Consider the following 17,655-nt stretch of genomic DNA (forward strand, 5'->3'; position numbering starts at 1 on the left):
GCTTGACAAGTAATCCCAAGAATGAATGAATGAATGAATGAATATGTATTTATTGCCACAACAGCGAATACAGAAAACACAATATCAAAAAGTTACTTAACCTATAAACATTATATCTATAATCTTAACCTAATATCTGTAACTTAATAACTAAACATTTGCTGTGACAAATGGTTTGGGCGTCAGCAAGAATTGGTGTAGGTACTAGTTTTTACGAAAGCGACTGCCATCTGACCTTCCAACCCAGAGGGTAAACATGGCCTTATCGGGAATAGTCCGGTTTCCTCACGATGTTTTCCTTCACCGAAAAGCGATTGATAAATATCAAATGATGTTTTGTACATAAGTTCCGAAAAACTCATTGGTACGAGCCGGGGTTTTAAACCCGCGACCTTCGGATACTGATAGCTAACTGATATAATTCCAATATGATTCAAAATTCAAATAGGTATCGGTTTGACGTCAGGTGCACGTTTGAATTGGCCTGTCAGTAAATATTGCCTCTACAGCAATCAAAAGTCGTGAATTATTTAAAAGCAATTACACCGACTGAGCCTTAATTTCCATACTGCAAGTTTGATTAGAATGCAAGCATGTTAGGTTTCAGAAGTTTTACAGCAGTCTGGAGTTTCAGCGAGCTTTCGGGATTTCACAAGTTTGAGCAGTAAATTGGTATTATGATGTCAAAGAGTTTTGGAGCGACTTAACTTTACACGATTTTATACAGAATGTTTTAGTGTTGGTCAGGACTCGAGTCCTTTGTTCTCTGCTTTAAGACTCGATTGCGTTTTTTAGACTCATATAAATGGGCATTTTTTTTGTAGTGATGCACTGGACTTTTTTTAGGATATGTAAATTTAATGTTATTCGTGCCCAGAACCATGAGCTGATTCCACGCTCCTAGGAAAGAAATAATATCCCAAAATTTTCATACATTTTACCAAAGAGTAACTTATACTAGAGCGGTACTGTCATAGTAAATTTTGTAACCACAGTAAATTCATCTATCGACACACTTTAAAACTAAAAATGAAGATTTATAAAAATACGATAAAATGGATTTAAATATGGATAAATGATTTTTTTATTTGCATTAATTATTTTTATGATTTTGACCCATGTTCTTTCACTGATATGCATTAAAATTGTTAAATAACAAACGAAACCGTCAACGCTATCTATACGACAGTAGGCCAAAGCTAGTAGCGCCCTCTGAACGAGAATCAAATTTTCTTGATTTTCGAGGCACGTTTTTTCCTTAGACTGTATCCATCTACTACGGAGTTATATCTATCTTTGATTTTACTTACTTTCCATTTCGTTACCGCCGTACTCGGCCGTGCAAAGTGTTTGAAAAATGGTAACGGAATAAAAAATATAACTTGGGACGCTTTTTTCCTCCTAGTAGGACGAAGGAGCTCTTGAGTAAGAAAAACATTAAATTTACCCATTTTGGAAAAAAAAATCCAGTGCATCACTACAGAAAAAAATGCCCAATAAGTCGAAAACTTGAGTACTGTTCAACTTGTCCTGAGTCTATTATAGAAGCTTGAGTCCTTTTCAGAGAACTCAATTTTTTTATACAAAAAACAATCAAAATGCATTGTGGCGGTTAAAATTAATGGGTGTGGTAAACAAATAATACAATACCGCCTATTTCCTTTACTGTTGTTGACGGAATCTTTATTTGATGGCTCGAGTCCTTTTGAGTTGCGCTTAAAAAGACTCGATTTGGAACTTAAGGGCCTTTCCACATTGTCCGATCCGATATCGGATATCGGAAGGATGTAAAATGTAAGATATATGTGTTTCTCTATTTATTTATGCATTTAATAAAGCATTTTACTAAAAATTGAAAAATAACGCAAAAAAGGGCGGACTTAATGCCAATTGCTCTCTTTTGCAGCTGTTTATGTCATAGGCGCCTTCCGACACCCGATATCGGAAAGGAGCTTCCGATAAATTCAGCCATGTTGGAGCCCCCCGTCAGCTGTCGGACCGATAATATTTGTTTGTGTGTATGTGTAGGCATATTGCTTGTTGTAGTGTGTGTGACCGCTAAAGACGGCGCCGGGGCGCGCCCCCGCGGCCTGACTACGCGGATGTAGGATCCTACATCCGTTATCGGATCGGTCAATGTGAAAACGCTCTAAAATATTCGAAAGAATTTTAAGCGCATAGTTCTTAAAATGTAGACTTACAAGGGCCGAATTCCTACCAACACTACATGTTAGCGTTTTCAGAATTCCTACAGCAATCTGGAGTTTCAGCGAGCTTTCGGAATTTCACAAGTTTGAGCAATAAATTGGTATTATGATGTCAAAGAGTTTTAGAGCGACTATAAGCTTTACACGCTTTTATACAGGATATTTTCCTACCCTTGTAAAAATACACTTTTATTTAGCTTCACAGCGGATAGCTAACCTCACCTAACGTAACATTACTTCGAATCTTGTAACTTAAATTGGACCCGGTGTCTGATTCAGTTGAAATTCGGATATTTTGCGTATTTCTGATGACAACGCAATATTAGAAGAAAGAAAGAAAGAAGAAAGAAAGAAAGAAAATACATTTATTTGACGCCACAACATAGTAAATAAAAAAGAAAAGCATGCAGACAAAAAAACATTTGGACGCCAAAAAGGATCCCCACTCAGCATAGTGCCGCGGCAAACCGTGGCGCTGGTTTTCTGTGGGGACCTGGCTTAATCTAAAAATAATGGCGACACGTACGCCAACGATTATACTAACATGGAGCTGATCTGATGTGCAGTCGGAGCGACTATAACTTTACATGCTTTCATATGAGTATACAAGATGCCAAGGGCAGAATGACATAAAAATATTTTTTATTTCACCACACCAGGGGCCGGGCCCGGTAATATTTACAAGTGGAAGTCCTTTTTTGACAGCTTTTGTTAGAAAGGGACTTCCACTTGTATTACAAGCTACAAGCTTTTGATAAACGGGCCTCAGCTCGTAACTTGTAATATGCTAAGTTACTATTTTCATCGCGTTGGTGTGGCAAATTTTCATGTTATTTCAAAATTTCGTTTTTACCTGTTTATTTCTTTTCTTTATTAAATTAATTTTGTATCGAGAAGAAACGTCTGCGAACGATGCTATTTAGCTTAGAAACAAATTGAAAGTGGAAATATTCACTGTCTTGGGTGAGACTTGAACCCACGACCACTGGGTCCCGTAGCCCGGTGCTCTGCCATCAGAGCCGAGACAGTGAATTTTTCCACTTTTAATTTGTTTATTTTCTATATTTTCTGAATGTAGATACTTTTCCATTCTTACAGTTATTATTTTTTCCGCTACGCTGTCTATCGACTTACCCCTTCGACGATATTTTCCTGCTAAAGCTGACGCTTCCCAATGCATAAGAGCCGTAACAGCCAATACATAACTCATTCTAATGTCTACCGTATTGTAGCGCATTAAGTTCCAAATTAAAATTGTTTTTTAACTGGCTGTTAAGACTGTTAGTTTTGGTGTATTTATTAGCGATGAACTTTAAATAAAAGGTCTTTCGAACGCACTGACCTTTGAAAAGTGAGTAAACCTAGTAACATGTGACAGGTAATGCTATATAAATTCACTTTATGACAGTCCGGCATTATTATTGTCTTAAACAGATTTTTCAGGTGTACTACAACTGAAATTAAAAACGAGATAATATGTTTAGAAAATAGGTACCTACTTACAAAATTACCATTTTTATTGTTCTCCAATTACCTTTTAATAAAAAATATTTTAAATATAATCTTTTGCACCGTTTTTAACAACAAACACAGAATAAATCCTTGTAACAACGTGTAAATCTCATGAAGATACGTTTTAGTACTGTACGGTTTTTGTTGAAAGCCCTGGGGAGCTGGTCAAGATGACAAACGTACATCGACAAATGTTAAACGAAAAGTCACTTGACTATTTACGTACATTATTTAAGTTACTACTGACATTTTCTATCAACAATTGGTGTTGAAACCGTATATTTAAATCTTTTGAATTTCTTTGGTACTTCACAGTTTGACTTAATTCACCGATAGATGGCGTTAGTAGTAGCGATTTTGGAAATTTAATATGGTTATTTTTGTTAGCAATTAACACTAAAATATTTGTAAAATTATTTTAAATAACGTGTATGTATTATTTTGCATTTAAAGTCACAATTTAGCGATATGTTGTTAAATAAAATTCATTACCAAATAAGTCAAAAGATGGCACTTTGTTCCCAACGTGTTTTTTCTACAACGCGGTGTTAAGATTTTTCTGGGTTTGTAGTGTAAATAGTAGTAAATAAAGTGGTGGTTTTATACAGTGTGGTGCTCATTTTTGGACCTTGTTCAATTGGCATTTTGGCTAAGCCCCCTCAAGGCTTAGAACCCTTTATTATGGATGGTCTGTTCTGAAATGCACTTGACTGTTGTTTTTAACACCTTTTTCTACTGACACAATTTTATGAGTTACCATCGACACCTGCTACAAAAGGATAGGACAGTATTATAATATAACAAAACTGTGCCAAAGTTCGTTATTCCCGTGTCTTGACCCAGTTATAAATACCACCCTGTTCATAGCATCTAAAACGTCTCATCCCATTTTAACGTTTCAAGAAAATGGGACCTTGATATCTACAAAATAAAGTTCTATTTAGCTTATAAATACCACTCTGTTCATAGTATCTTCTGAAACGTCTCATCCTATGCAATGTTTCAAGAAAATAGCACCTTGTCTTCTACTAAATACAGTTCATAATAGAATAACGTAATATATATGCTGTTTATACACACACTTAAATGAAATGTCTCTAATTTGAATTTAAAGAAAATTGGTGTAAGGTTTAATTTTGAACAGCACATGTATTTAATATTGCTTTAGATTCTAAACGATTATGGCTACTAGGGTACTTGCAGAATAACTCACGGGAAAAAGAATCAAATAATAATATTCTAATAATATTTTTTTGTTATCTTATAGTTTACTAACACTAAAATAGCTACACTCTTTTTTCATGATATTTACTAACAAGACTACTTTAGGAAACTGTATAATTAATTCTGTAATAAATAAAGGCTTTTTTATAATATTGTCTTCGGTTACCGCGATAGTTACTCATGAAATAAAACTATGAAAACGGATTATATCGCGTATATTGAATTTATAATACATCCCGACGTTTCGAACTCTTTACAGCGTTCGTTGTCTTCACCCGTTGACCACGAACGCTGTAAAGAATTCGAAACGTCGGGATGTATTATAAATTCAATATACGCGATATAATCCGTTTTCATAGTTTTATTTCAAAGGCTTTTTTATTTTATTTTATTATTATGGCTATTAGACGACGATAAATATAACAATATATATAAATATAATAATAGATTAATACTGATATGTATATTAATGTTGACAGAGGCACCCTCCTGACGCAGGTCCGAGAGAAAATTCCAGAATCGTACAAATTTCACTAGACTTATAAAAAATACAAATACAAATTACAAAGTACAAATTTGTTTGGCAACGTTATACAGCTCTACATCTAAACTGTTATTTAAGTCAAATCTTTTGGCCTCGTCTGTTTGCTGTCAGCAAGGTGATCCCTTGAGTTCAGCGATCTTTAGTCTCGCCATCCATACCTTTATAAAGGACCTCAAGTCTGAATTGAATGTTTAATACTTGGATGATGGCACGCTTGGGGGTGACGTGGACCGTTTTGTGTTACTTACAGATGTCAGCATCGGATTTTGGTTCCATTGGCCTTTCTCTGAATTTCTCGAAGTGTGAACTTTTGTACTTATTAGAGCGTGACAGGTAGGTATGGTGACAAATGATAGACAGCCGTCCATCTTAAGGGGCCCACTGACTATCAGTCCGCCGGACGATATCTACCTGTCAGTTAGAACAAAAATTTGACAGTTCCATACAACTGACAGGCCGATATCGTCCGGCGGACTGATAGTCAGTGGGCCCCTTTAGCCCCGCTGCGTTGCGGATATATAATGATGTTCCCTGATTAATACGTATACAGGTACATAGAAAACATCCATACTTAAGGATCATTATATATTTGTTATAAACACAAATAAATGCCATTAGCGGGATTTGAACCCGGAACCTCTTGCTTCGTAAGCAGGGTCACTAACATACTAGACTAGGAGGCCGCTAAAATGCGTTTGTCATCTTTAATTACACTACATACAGGGTGCTCTCATCTTTATTTAGCAGGACAAAGCGCGACCTAGATACGGGTATCGATCCGAGTTCATTGACCCCGGATAAACCTTACCCATTTGTTATCCATCTGTATGGCTCTATTCCACATTTCGTGACATGGCTATGAGCCATTTAACCTCTTGTCTGTGTATGATAAGTATCGTGACCGAATTTATTTTCATCTTTTTTTGGGAATGATTTGTTCTGCTCTATGCACAATCGAGGTTTGCACCCACTATTTTAAACCTATACACATATGTGAAAGGTTGATTTAAGGCTGTACCACAGAATAAGTAATAGTATTACATACAGAACGGCCACGCACCGCCCCGCCCCGATTCTAATTACCTCGCCCCGCGACATGAGATTGACGGCCGTTTGCCGGCCGCTCAGTACTATTTTTAAGCAACTTACTCACACCATGACGCATGACGCGTGTACAGACGTGCCGTTCACACATAGAAACGCAAGTGATTTTTGATGTATGGCGTGTCCGCCCTGTACACTACACTATTTTTTAATTGGAAAATTTAATGTTATTTTTACTCAGAACCATGAGCTCTTTTGACCCATAAAGGGAAAAAAGGTGTCCCATGATGTTTATTTCCTTTCTGTTACCATTTTTTTATAAACTTTGGATGACGGTAATGGAACGGAAGGAACGAAAAATATACTTATAGAAATTTTGAGCTAGTTAGGGTTCCGTACCTCAAAAGGAAAAACGGAACCCTTATAGGATCACTCGTGCGTCTCTCTGTCTGTCCGTCTGTCACAGCCTATTTTCTCCGAGACTACTGGACCAATTAAGTTGAAATTTGGGATACATATGTAAGTTTGTGACTCAAAGACGAAAGAGAGAGATGTAACGTAAACAAATGAATTTTAAACATGGGGGCCACTTTTGGGGGGTAAATGAGAAAGTTTTTTCAAACTAAATCGTGTTATATATCAAATGAAAGGGGTCATTGTGAAAAATTCAAATATATATTTTTTATAATTTTAGGATAAATAATTACGAAGTTATTTAAGAAAATAGGCAAAAAAATGACCATTCCCTTTATCTCCGACTTTATCTCCGAAACTACTGGGTCTAAAATTTTGAAAAAAAAATACACAAAATAGATCTTTACCTATAGATTAATTACATGAAAACCTATTAGAAATTGCAGTCAAGCGTGAGTCGGACTTGATTACTTAGTTTTTAATCCGACCCCTACGGGTTTTTTTAAGACATTTCACTCACGTTTCACATAAAAATACATTCTTTAAATTGTGTAATGTACGGAACCCTTCGAACGCGAGTCTGACTCGCACTTGGCCGGTTTTTTTTTATAGTTTTCAAATTTTTTGGGGGATTTGAGTACAATAGATTACATTATTTATTTCATGAAATAAATTATAGTACAACTTTGTCTAAGTCAATATTATAAGAATTCACATCACGATCGTCAAAAAATAAAAACTAACATGCAAGAATTCCACCATCACATAAGAACAAAACCATCATATAATATAATATTTTATCTCCTAAAAAGGATCTTTAGGGTAGAATTAACAAGAAATATAAATATGAAATGTTATATGTAATTTTTTCATTATAAATAGAAATGACCTACTTAATATACTCATGTAAAAATATTAAATAACAAAAATATGTCTGTTGTAATGAGACAATAAAATTAATTTAATAAAATAAATATGAAAGAATAACAATCACTAGGTACCTACTCCATAATTATAAAGTGACTTAATCTTTAAATACACACATAAGTCCAGAAATATTTTAACTGATTTTTATAATTTAGGTACTTGACGATGGATGAATTATGTATGTGACGTATGTGTATTTTTTTTATAAAATAAAAATAAAAACGTTACTTAACGCCTTGTTCCACCTCCCCTTTCCGCCCCTGTAACGCATCGTAACGTTTTACAAGACCCCCCCCTCCCCCCAAATTGCGTTACGTAATATTTGAACACCCTTTTGGCTTTCTTATCACTTGCTGACTATTTTAGCCAGTAGGAGTCCCCAATGGGTTTAAACCAAGACTCATCATCTAAATCATTACCACCATCTGAACTATACTCTCTTAAATACTTCCTTATAGTCGGAAACGTATATTTAGGTATATACTGGCTTCTGATATTATCAAAGTGTGTCCAAAGCGGATCAGAAACGTTATAATACTCGAGAAGATTAGGCATCTGTTTTGCGGCCCATAGAGAATCCCTCATGTCTACAATCCCATCATTACGACCCTGAATCACAACGACAGGACATGTTACTGCTGAAAAATTGTACGCTGGCGGGATAGCGCTCCCATAAAGTTGTGTATTTGCTGTAGGCCCATAATCGAACATCAAAAATTCCGTCTCAGTCATTGCTTGTCCATATCTAGCTGCTAATTTAGTTGAAATACCTGCTGGCGTATGCTCGTATACTATTCTTAAATTATTAGCAGGTATTGAGCCTGGATTGGGATTATCCAGAATGGCGACTAAAGGTCCACAAATTATACCAGCCAGTATCTCGTTCTGACAAATAAAATTTAGGATTCTCTGGATAGGGTAACCTTTAGTTAAAATCTCGTAAATGCCGGCGTCTTCTAGTGGTTCTAAAATTCCATTGATAGCTTGCGTTGACAGTCTGAATGGTAGAGATCTTGTGTTTAAGTGTCTAGTAGCAGGCGCTAATCCTATATAGAGCTTTACTTTATTGCAATAGCCAGGTCTTACAGAGCACATGATGAAAAACGTCCCACCTCCTTGAGAAAATCCCATGTAATTTAGCTGTTTTGACCCTGTTTTATATAAGACATAATCTATAAACGCTGGCACGTCATATATTCCCATTTCATCAGTGGAAAACTGCCAGAATTTTCTATCTATATCAGGGTTCAATTTTACATGAGCTCTGGAGTAAAATGTTCCTCGATAATTACCGAACCACGTATCGTAGCATTCGTCAGGAATCAGGTATCCAAGATCTGTGTTTGGGTCACCATCTATATAACCGTCAGCGCTGCCTAAAAATCCGTGTAACATCAGCACCGGAGGTTGTCTTATGGGACCACGACATTTCTTTCCCCGTGGAATTCTGAATAGCGTTAGAATGTATCCATCCTCAGTTGTAACCTGGTGTGTTTCCGCCTTATATCCATTGTTGGCTACTAGTTGCGGAAAGGTTGGTGTGTAGTAGACATCTGGGGGGTAAGGTGGAAGTTTTAATTGTCCATCGGTCAAGGTACCGAATAAGGTGAAGCAGACCAGGAGGTTCAAGCCATACGGGCCCATTCTGCAATCTGGAAACAAAGCGATATTGATTAATTTATTTATAAAATATTATTCCAGCTGACCAGCTTTATGGAAATACGGTGTCAGCTTTTTGTTTATCGAGAATTGGTTTTAATTTAGAATAAGTTCTATATTGGAACTATAAATCTGACTGATATTATTTGTAACCGTTGAAACTCTCTTTTCTTTAACCATCGCACTCAATGTACCGTATTTTTCTGGGCTCTAATTTTAATATTTTTCCTATACCGTAAAATGGGCCTATTAAAAAATAAAAAAGTCATCAAAATGCAGCTAACGTTTATTAAATCACATTTAAAATCGCGAATTTATTTTGTTACCTTTGTTTACTGACGTTTCGACACAGGTTTCACTGGTCGCGGTCGCGGCTAACTGATGTCCCAGCAAAATGTCAAAACAGAGATTTGTGTGACTACCCGACGAACACACACACACATACTAACGCAGATAACGTTTTCTTATTTAAAATATCAAACCCATATGATTATCTACATCCCTTGGATTAAAACGCCAACATAAATTATACATCATTTATTTATCACAAAAAAACAATTTTTTTTTGTTTTTAAAAGTTAAATAAGGCAGAATTATCAGTGCTTCACCCGAAAGAGTGGAGCGTATTACTGAGCCAGAACCCTTTTGTTTTGCTGCAACGTACACAGCAACCCTACCTACCTAGCTTATATTGATGCTTCTTGTTCTTTATTTTATTTTTATTTTGGTATTCTTATTGTTTTTATTTTTTGTCTATAAGTGTGTATTGTGGCAAGCGAATAAATGGTTTATCTATCTTTATCTAAATAAGTACAGATCATACAGGTACTAGGTCATACAGGCTCCACGAGTATGTAGCTTTTAATATCTTCAGAATACTTCCGACATGCCATACTGGCATAGCCACACGGACCATCGTGTATAGAAACCGCGCATTTTTCATGTCCACTTGGAATAAAACAGCCCTCACACCGAGAACAAATGCATCGGTTGTGAACTCAAATGGTTAGGTTTAAGGTTGATTTTAGAACGTGTATTGTTTGAGTTGTGACGTTTTGGTTTTCATAGTTTCAGCTGTCTTTTGTTTTCTAAACGTAGATATTGGCAGTGGGCGTTATGAGTATGTTTTTGTGTGGAAGGAATGAAAGGGAAGTTTTTAAATGAGAATTTTGAGTGTGAAATTAAATGTCTGGATCTAGCACAATTGCTCTTCGCGACTGACATATTTTCAAACATGGAGATAGCTTAATAATTTTTTTGACTATTTAGATATTCGTGTTTCGTGGTACGCCCTGTGATTGTGCTAGTGACGCCCTCTACGCAGAGCTTTGCGTAATATTCCCTATTCTTAAATACGGTGACATTTCAAACATTCGTCTGCCATATTGTCATTCTTTCATCAAATGCAGCGAAGGCACAGACCCAAGCCAAGCATTAAGCCAGCATAAAGCCTAGGGAGTTATAGCTGTTTTTTCACAATCCACATCCACAGGGAATTCCCGCAGGAACAATATAGGCCTTTGTCTGTTAGTACACCTGTATGAAATGAGATCTTTTTCGAGCAAGTGTGATGAAAAGAAATAAACATGTTTAAAATAATAGGTACCAGAATGAATTTAAAATGACGGTTCTGTAAGGACAAATAATTAAGGTATTATTTTACTTGAATAAAGTGATTCTAATCTAATAAATATTATAACAATGTTTCTGAACAAGATAGATAGATAAGCAGATAATATCTTGATTTGTTGCTACAATAATACACAATATTATACAATGACATAAAAACAAATCGTAAAAAAGAATTCACCATCAAATAATAAGAATTTTAATGCATTCATTATTCCTGTGTGCCTGGCAACAAAGCAAAAGGTTACGGTACCTAATTGCTTATATATTTCAATATTCTGCCTTTCAAATTAATCCAACCAAAAAACGAATACAAAATCTTCTTGCTAAATTAAATTACGTTCGTTACATTACACAGTAAAGTTAATATAAGGCTCGCTACGCTATTTGAGACGCCTCGGCAACTTGGCGTCCGGTTTTTAGAATAATACGGATATTGACTGTATTTAAAATAAATTATTATAACACTAGACCCTACTAATAGTGTTGTGTTCCTGCCGTTGAGTAAGGTTGCCAGAACTCAATGAGGGTGCGGAGTGTTAGGGTCGGCAACGCGCATGTAGCACTCCTCTGGAGTTGCAGGCGTACATAGGCTACGGAGACTGCTTAACATCAGGCGGGCCGTATGCTTGTTTGCCACCGACGTATTTGCCACAGTTATTTTTAGACACAATTTCTGTTTTATAAATCGTATTGAAATATAAAGACTAGACGACGTCACTTGCTAGTGTGTTATATAAATTCCAGTGGCAAATCGTTTTGACAGTTAGGAAAATAAAACTGATTTGACTGACTAGTCAAATAACCTAATAAAATATTTTTCAAGTAAAAACATTAAGAACCTTTCTTAAGGTTTGCGTGCTTGGCAAAGATTATACGAATTTTAAGACTGCTGACTGACGAAATCAAAAAACTGTAGGAGAAACTACTACATAAAACAATCTCGAGCTTTTGAATAGCCCAGTAATATCACTAAATACATAATATAAACTAAAGTCGCTTCCTGCTGTCTGGATGGATGTCTGTCCCTATGTATGCTTAGATCTTTAAAACTACGCAACGGATTTTAATTTTTTTTTATATATAGATAGAGTGATTGAAGAGGAAGGTTTATATGAATACTACATCAGCATTGCACCCGTGCGAAGCCGGGGCGGATCGCTAGTAATTAATAAAAACCGGACAAGTGCGAGTCGGACTCGCCCACCGAGGGTTCCATACAAACATTTTTTTTCTAGGGGTTAGATTTTTCCCTGTACTTCTAGTGTATAAGACGATATTACTTGGCAAATTTCTAGGTCAGGGTACAATCCTATAAATTTTGATTCTCTTATAGTATAAACTGAAATAGATAAAAATCGCGTTTATATATAGTAGTGTGACTAATACTTGAAAAAAAAACAAATAAAAGTTCCATTGAGTGCCGAAATAAACGTTTTTTGCGGCATAAACGACCGTATCTTTTTTCACAGCTTCAAGGGACTGTTATAGTTTTAATTTCAACTCGATACCTCCACGGGTTTCCGAGATAAAGGGCCTTGACAGACGGACGGACGGACAACAAAGTGATCCTATAAGGGTTTCGTTTTTTTCCTTTTGAGTTACGGAACCCTAAAAAATCTTAAATATTTAGAATAAACATCTGCCTTTAACTTTCAATTTTATTCAACTAAATATAAACTGGAAATGTAAATAAATTTTAATATAATAGGAAAATAATACACAGGAGGTCTAACATGAGATGCGTTCTCGCGCGCGAGTCCATATGACACACTTCCAAATACATTTCAAAGTTGAAGTTTTCCCGCTTGCTCTGATATACTCTTTAGAAACGTTCATTAAATATTACAGATGTGTTGTCACCCCACCGCCTCGAAACAATACTTGCGCTAGGTTGAAATTACGTACACGAATGACGAACGAGGTTTGACCCACTTTACACCAGCTGGCGCTTTTCAATAACAAACCAACTTAGGTCGGGGTCGGGAGATGTACTAATGTAAATAACATATAACTAATCATTTTTGAATGTCTGAATGTAACCAAACCAATTTATTTATTTAGCTTCTGACCGCGACTTTGCGTGGAATGATGATGATGATTGATAAAAACTACCCTATATCCTTCCCCGACCCTCAAACTATATCCATACCAAACTTTATCTGAATTAGTTCAGCAGTTTAAGCGTGAAGTGGTAACAGACAGACAGGCATACTTTCGCATTTTATTATATACTAGCTTTTGCCCGCGACTTCGTCTGCGTGGAATTAGTAATTTGGGTACCTTAATTCTTAAACAAATTTTTTCACCCCCAAATTGGTCCACACTATACATTTCCACCCCATTTTTTACACCCTTAAGGGATGATTTCGGGGATAAAAGTTACTCTATATCCTTTCCCACAGCTCAAACTATCCCCATACCAAGTTTCATCTAAATAGGTTCAGCGGTTATTGATTCCCCATACAAATTTTTACCCCCCTTTTCACCCCCTTGAGGGGTGAGTTCTGGGATAAAAAGTATCCTATGTCCTTCCCCGGGGCTCAAACTATCTGTATACCAAATTTCAACTAAATCGGTTCAGCGGTTTAAGCGTGAAGAGGTAACACACAGACCGACAGACAGACAGACAGACTCTCGCATTTATAATATTAGTATGGATTAGTATGGATATTAGTATGGATTAGCAATAGTACTTTTTAATTGCTACCCTCTCCCGCCACTTATTTATTACTTTAATACCAAATTGCATGCCTCATTGCTCCTCTTAAGGATGAATTTAGAGATAAAAAGCAACTCGTTACACGATTTTAGTAAATCCACAATAATAGTTATGCAGGTTATGCCTCGTGTGCCGTACTAGGTAATCCTCTCCTTTATTTACCATATCAGTTTTGGGGCATTGCAGAAAAAGCTTGTAGAGGATGTGATGCGTATGGCAGCTACATTGGTAATCTTCAGGTATCTGTATTATATACCGTTGAATTTAAAGCCAAGTTATTAAACGTTATCATGCCAAATAACAGCTACTTATTAGCTTTAACAGCAACGGCCATAAAGAAAAAGGTATTTGATACTGCTGTCCTAACTACCTTAACTTACGGTGCCCAAACCTGGAGCTCCATTGAGAAACATATTCATAAACTGAAAATCTGTCAAAGAGCTATGGAACGGTCAATGTTAAAAATTAAAATTAAGGACAGAATCAGAAACGAAGTCATAAGAGAGAAAACTGGAGTAAAAGATATAATATACGCAATAAAAAAGAGCAAATGGGCCTGGGCTGGCCATATATGTCGAACAACGGATAACCGGTGGACTAAACGTGTCACAGAATGGTCACCAATAGGAATAGCGAGAAAGCAAAAAGACCATATAAAAGATGGAGAGACGAGCTAGTGAACTTCGGCAGATACTGGTGGAGAACAGCACAGGATAGGAAGGAATGGGAGAAACTGGGGGAGGCCTTTTCCGCACAAGCGACATGCAAATAGTGAAATTTTATGTAATTGTAAAAAAGAAGCATGAAATAAAGGCTATTACTATTAGCTTTATCAGAAGTGTTAAAATAATAGCGTCACATACTGGACACTTTTTTGCAATGCCCTTGAGTGTAACCTGTCTGAGACTATATCTATCTGACCTAAACACATGGCCACCCTATTTTCATATAAAGACCGTGAGACAATAGTTTCGCTACGTGTGCCGTACGAATCCTTTATCTATTACTAACGCTAACCATTCGGTTAACGTAAAACAATTTTAGTGAGACCTCGAGATTTGTAATAAGGGAAACACTCAACATACCCATATTACGGGACTTGTTTATTTCAATTTTTCAACCCCCCACCCACCTCTAGCTCGGCCCAATTTCATCTTCCCATACAAACGTTCCGTTTTCATTTTAAAACTACGTTTTGGATTGTAATGAAACTTTGCACATACAATGACATGAGGTATATCTAGGTCAGATATTAGTTTATATAGCTCCAGTTTATAAAACAAACGAAATAGAGCAAAAACAAGTTTTGTATGACTAACGTAAATTCGCTGTATTTTTTTAAGTACGTTATCTGAAGCTGCATACACTAATTTCAGACATAGATATACCTTATCCTATTGTAAGTACAAAGTTTCAGAGGAAACTAGTTACTCGTTTTAAAATGAGAGCGGAACTACGTTTGTATGGAGAATAGAGCTTGCCGGAGACCCGGTTTAACCGGTTAACCCCGGGTTAGTGGGGTGGTGGAAGTGGCGCTAAACCCATATTGACCTTATTTGGTATAGGTAGATCTCGCGTACACTGATAACCCGAGACAAATACCCGGTGAGCTATGGAGGTTACATAAACGAGCTGATTTCAATAAGGGAGTAATTTCTTCATATTCAAATGGCGGTTACGACGTATAGTTTCAAAGGGAACGAAATGTAATTTCAGAGGGCTTACGGTAGATGGCGCTTTACATGTAGTTATTTTGTTAGTATATTAGCTGTGTAAGAATTAAATAACTTTGGGGTTAAAGTTATTTTCATACTATTTTGTATTTTATTAAACGGAAGTAGAATAAATAATTTCAAATATAGTAATTATGCTTATTTTGTAGTGTTTTATAAGTTTGTATAAGTTATTAGCAAGAACTGGACTTAGCTTGAATTAGGTATGTTGAATTGTTTGATTTTAAAGCAGGGCTAATGGTGAAAACGGAAGTAGGGGAGAAGTGGTATAAAGGAACTAGGTTTTAAAAGAGCCATTGCATTATTGTGGTGGTTTCGGAACGAGTTTTGTAGAAGCTTTTATTTTTTTAAGTATTTAACAACTTTGATTTCCTGTCACCTATAAGCATTCGCGCTGAAACAACAGAAATAATACAAGTGGCTCTTTCGAGACCTGGGTCCTTTACGACACTTTTCCCCTAAACTCCCCTGCGAATGGTAGTAGCACCTATAAACAAAAACACTATCAATTATATAGAAAGATGCCGAAGATTCTTGTTAAAACATGTTAACGCATATCGCATACGATGAAATCAGTACCAAAATGTAAAAGGCAGCAGGTATTAAAAACTTTTTTCTGATAAAAACTTTTTAGGTATACCAATATGTAAATACAACGAAATAAATCTTGTACGACATCCCTTTGACTTCGTTTCAATGAATCTGCAACAAACAGAGTTTTGTCCTTATCAACAATAGTCGATAACGTGCAAAACTTTTATGGTTTGTACGTCTGAAAAATTTAACGCTCGCGCCGGGGTTCGAAACCCATGACCTCAGGTTTAAAAGCACGAGTATTGATCACTGATCAAGTATTAGAAAATCATAAAATCAGAGATTCTAAACAGTTTCTGTGAAAGTTGTACAGAAAACAATTTCGATTTGGACACAATAGTGGCGTGGCCTTTACTCGAGGAGTCTTCTAGAAATCGATTTTCGCTCATGTCATCTCAGATATGGGTGAATATGGTATCAATGCATTCAGTTTATGTCCTGAATACAAATATATGAGATGACAAGGGCGAAAGTGGTGGCGGTAGTTGCTGTGACGTCATAAAGTCGGCAGTACAAAGTTTTTAACTTTTTTCTTTTAAACATACCACCAAATAAAAGGGCTTTGTGAGTAGAACACAAAATTATATATAGAGAACGTTCTCATTACCTCTACCCTCTATAATATACGGGTATTGTTACAAACAACCTACCTCAACGGCTTACATTTACGTATTCCATTTGTTTTATAAATAGCTTTCGTACATACATAATAGATATACACCGTGTATTGATGTGGCCCGTTTTTAATATAATTAACTGGTTATTGAGTTGACATATCATAATGTGAGTCGGGATATGTGTTTGTTTGTTCCTCAGTAACGCAAAAACGGATAGATGTTTTTAAAAATTGACACATATATTATTTATAACCTAGATAAAGGTAAGTATGTTAAATAAACAAATAAATAGTATAGGGAACAATCTTTCACAAATTGATTAAGTCCCACGGTAAGCTCAAGAAGGCTTGTGTTGTGGGTACTCAGACAACGATATATATAATACTTATACAAATACTTAAATACATAAAAAACATCCATGACTCAGGAACAAATATCTGTGCTCATCACACAAATAAACGCCCTTACCGGGATTCGAACCCAGGACCATCCCCATCACTACCCACTAGGCCAGACCGGTCGTCGAATATTATTATGAGATACGACGATGGCCATGATGACCAGGGCGCCGGCCTGCTACCTGGTGGTCCACCGTGTCAAAGGATTTGGAACGACACCAGTTAAATTCGCAGACAGCCCAGGACAGACGGTCCTAGCGCATGAGAAGACTGTCCTCCTGGAGAGATACACAGTCGAATACCTCTTGCACACTGTAAATAACTTTGAGGTCATCAGCATAGAGCAAGCAGATTTAAGAGCTATTGCAAGATCCTTAATCATGATCCCAAAAACCAGCGGCCCAAGTATCGAACCCTGGCTGACTCCAGAG

General features: G+C 36.3%; 3 protein-coding genes across 3 annotated transcripts in view; 1 reads left to right on the top strand and 2 right to left on the bottom strand.

Annotated features, from left to right (window-relative positions):
- Window positions 1-17,655, bottom strand: part of LOC134750990 (NADH dehydrogenase [ubiquinone] 1 beta subcomplex subunit 3) — a 519,415-nt gene that overhangs the window by 344,135 nt on the left and 157,625 nt on the right. The gene's annotated exons all lie outside the window — the stretch shown is intronic.
- Window positions 1-17,655, top strand: part of LOC134751280 (uncharacterized) — a 223,096-nt gene that overhangs the window by 103,034 nt on the left and 102,407 nt on the right. The window lies entirely within an intron of this gene.
- LOC134751214 (lipase 3-like) lies at window positions 8,230-9,533 on the bottom strand. Its single transcript, XM_063686597.1, has one exon. It carries the CDS (start codon window positions 9,514-9,516, stop codon window positions 8,230-8,232), a length of 1,287 nt encoding a protein of 428 aa, XP_063542667.1. The 5' UTR covers window positions 9,517-9,533.

Source organism: Cydia strobilella, chromosome 21 (genome assembly GCF_947568885.1).
Source record: "Cydia strobilella chromosome 21, ilCydStro3.1, whole genome shotgun sequence".
In the NCBI taxonomy this organism is placed as follows: domain Eukaryota; kingdom Metazoa; phylum Arthropoda; class Insecta; order Lepidoptera; family Tortricidae; genus Cydia; species Cydia strobilella.

What these genes read in the sequence shown, in the direction of transcription:
- LOC134751214 (XM_063686597.1), bottom strand. Translation starts at nt 9,516, where the DNA reads ATGGGCCCGTATGGCTTGAACCTCCTGGTCTGCTTCACCTTATTCGGT.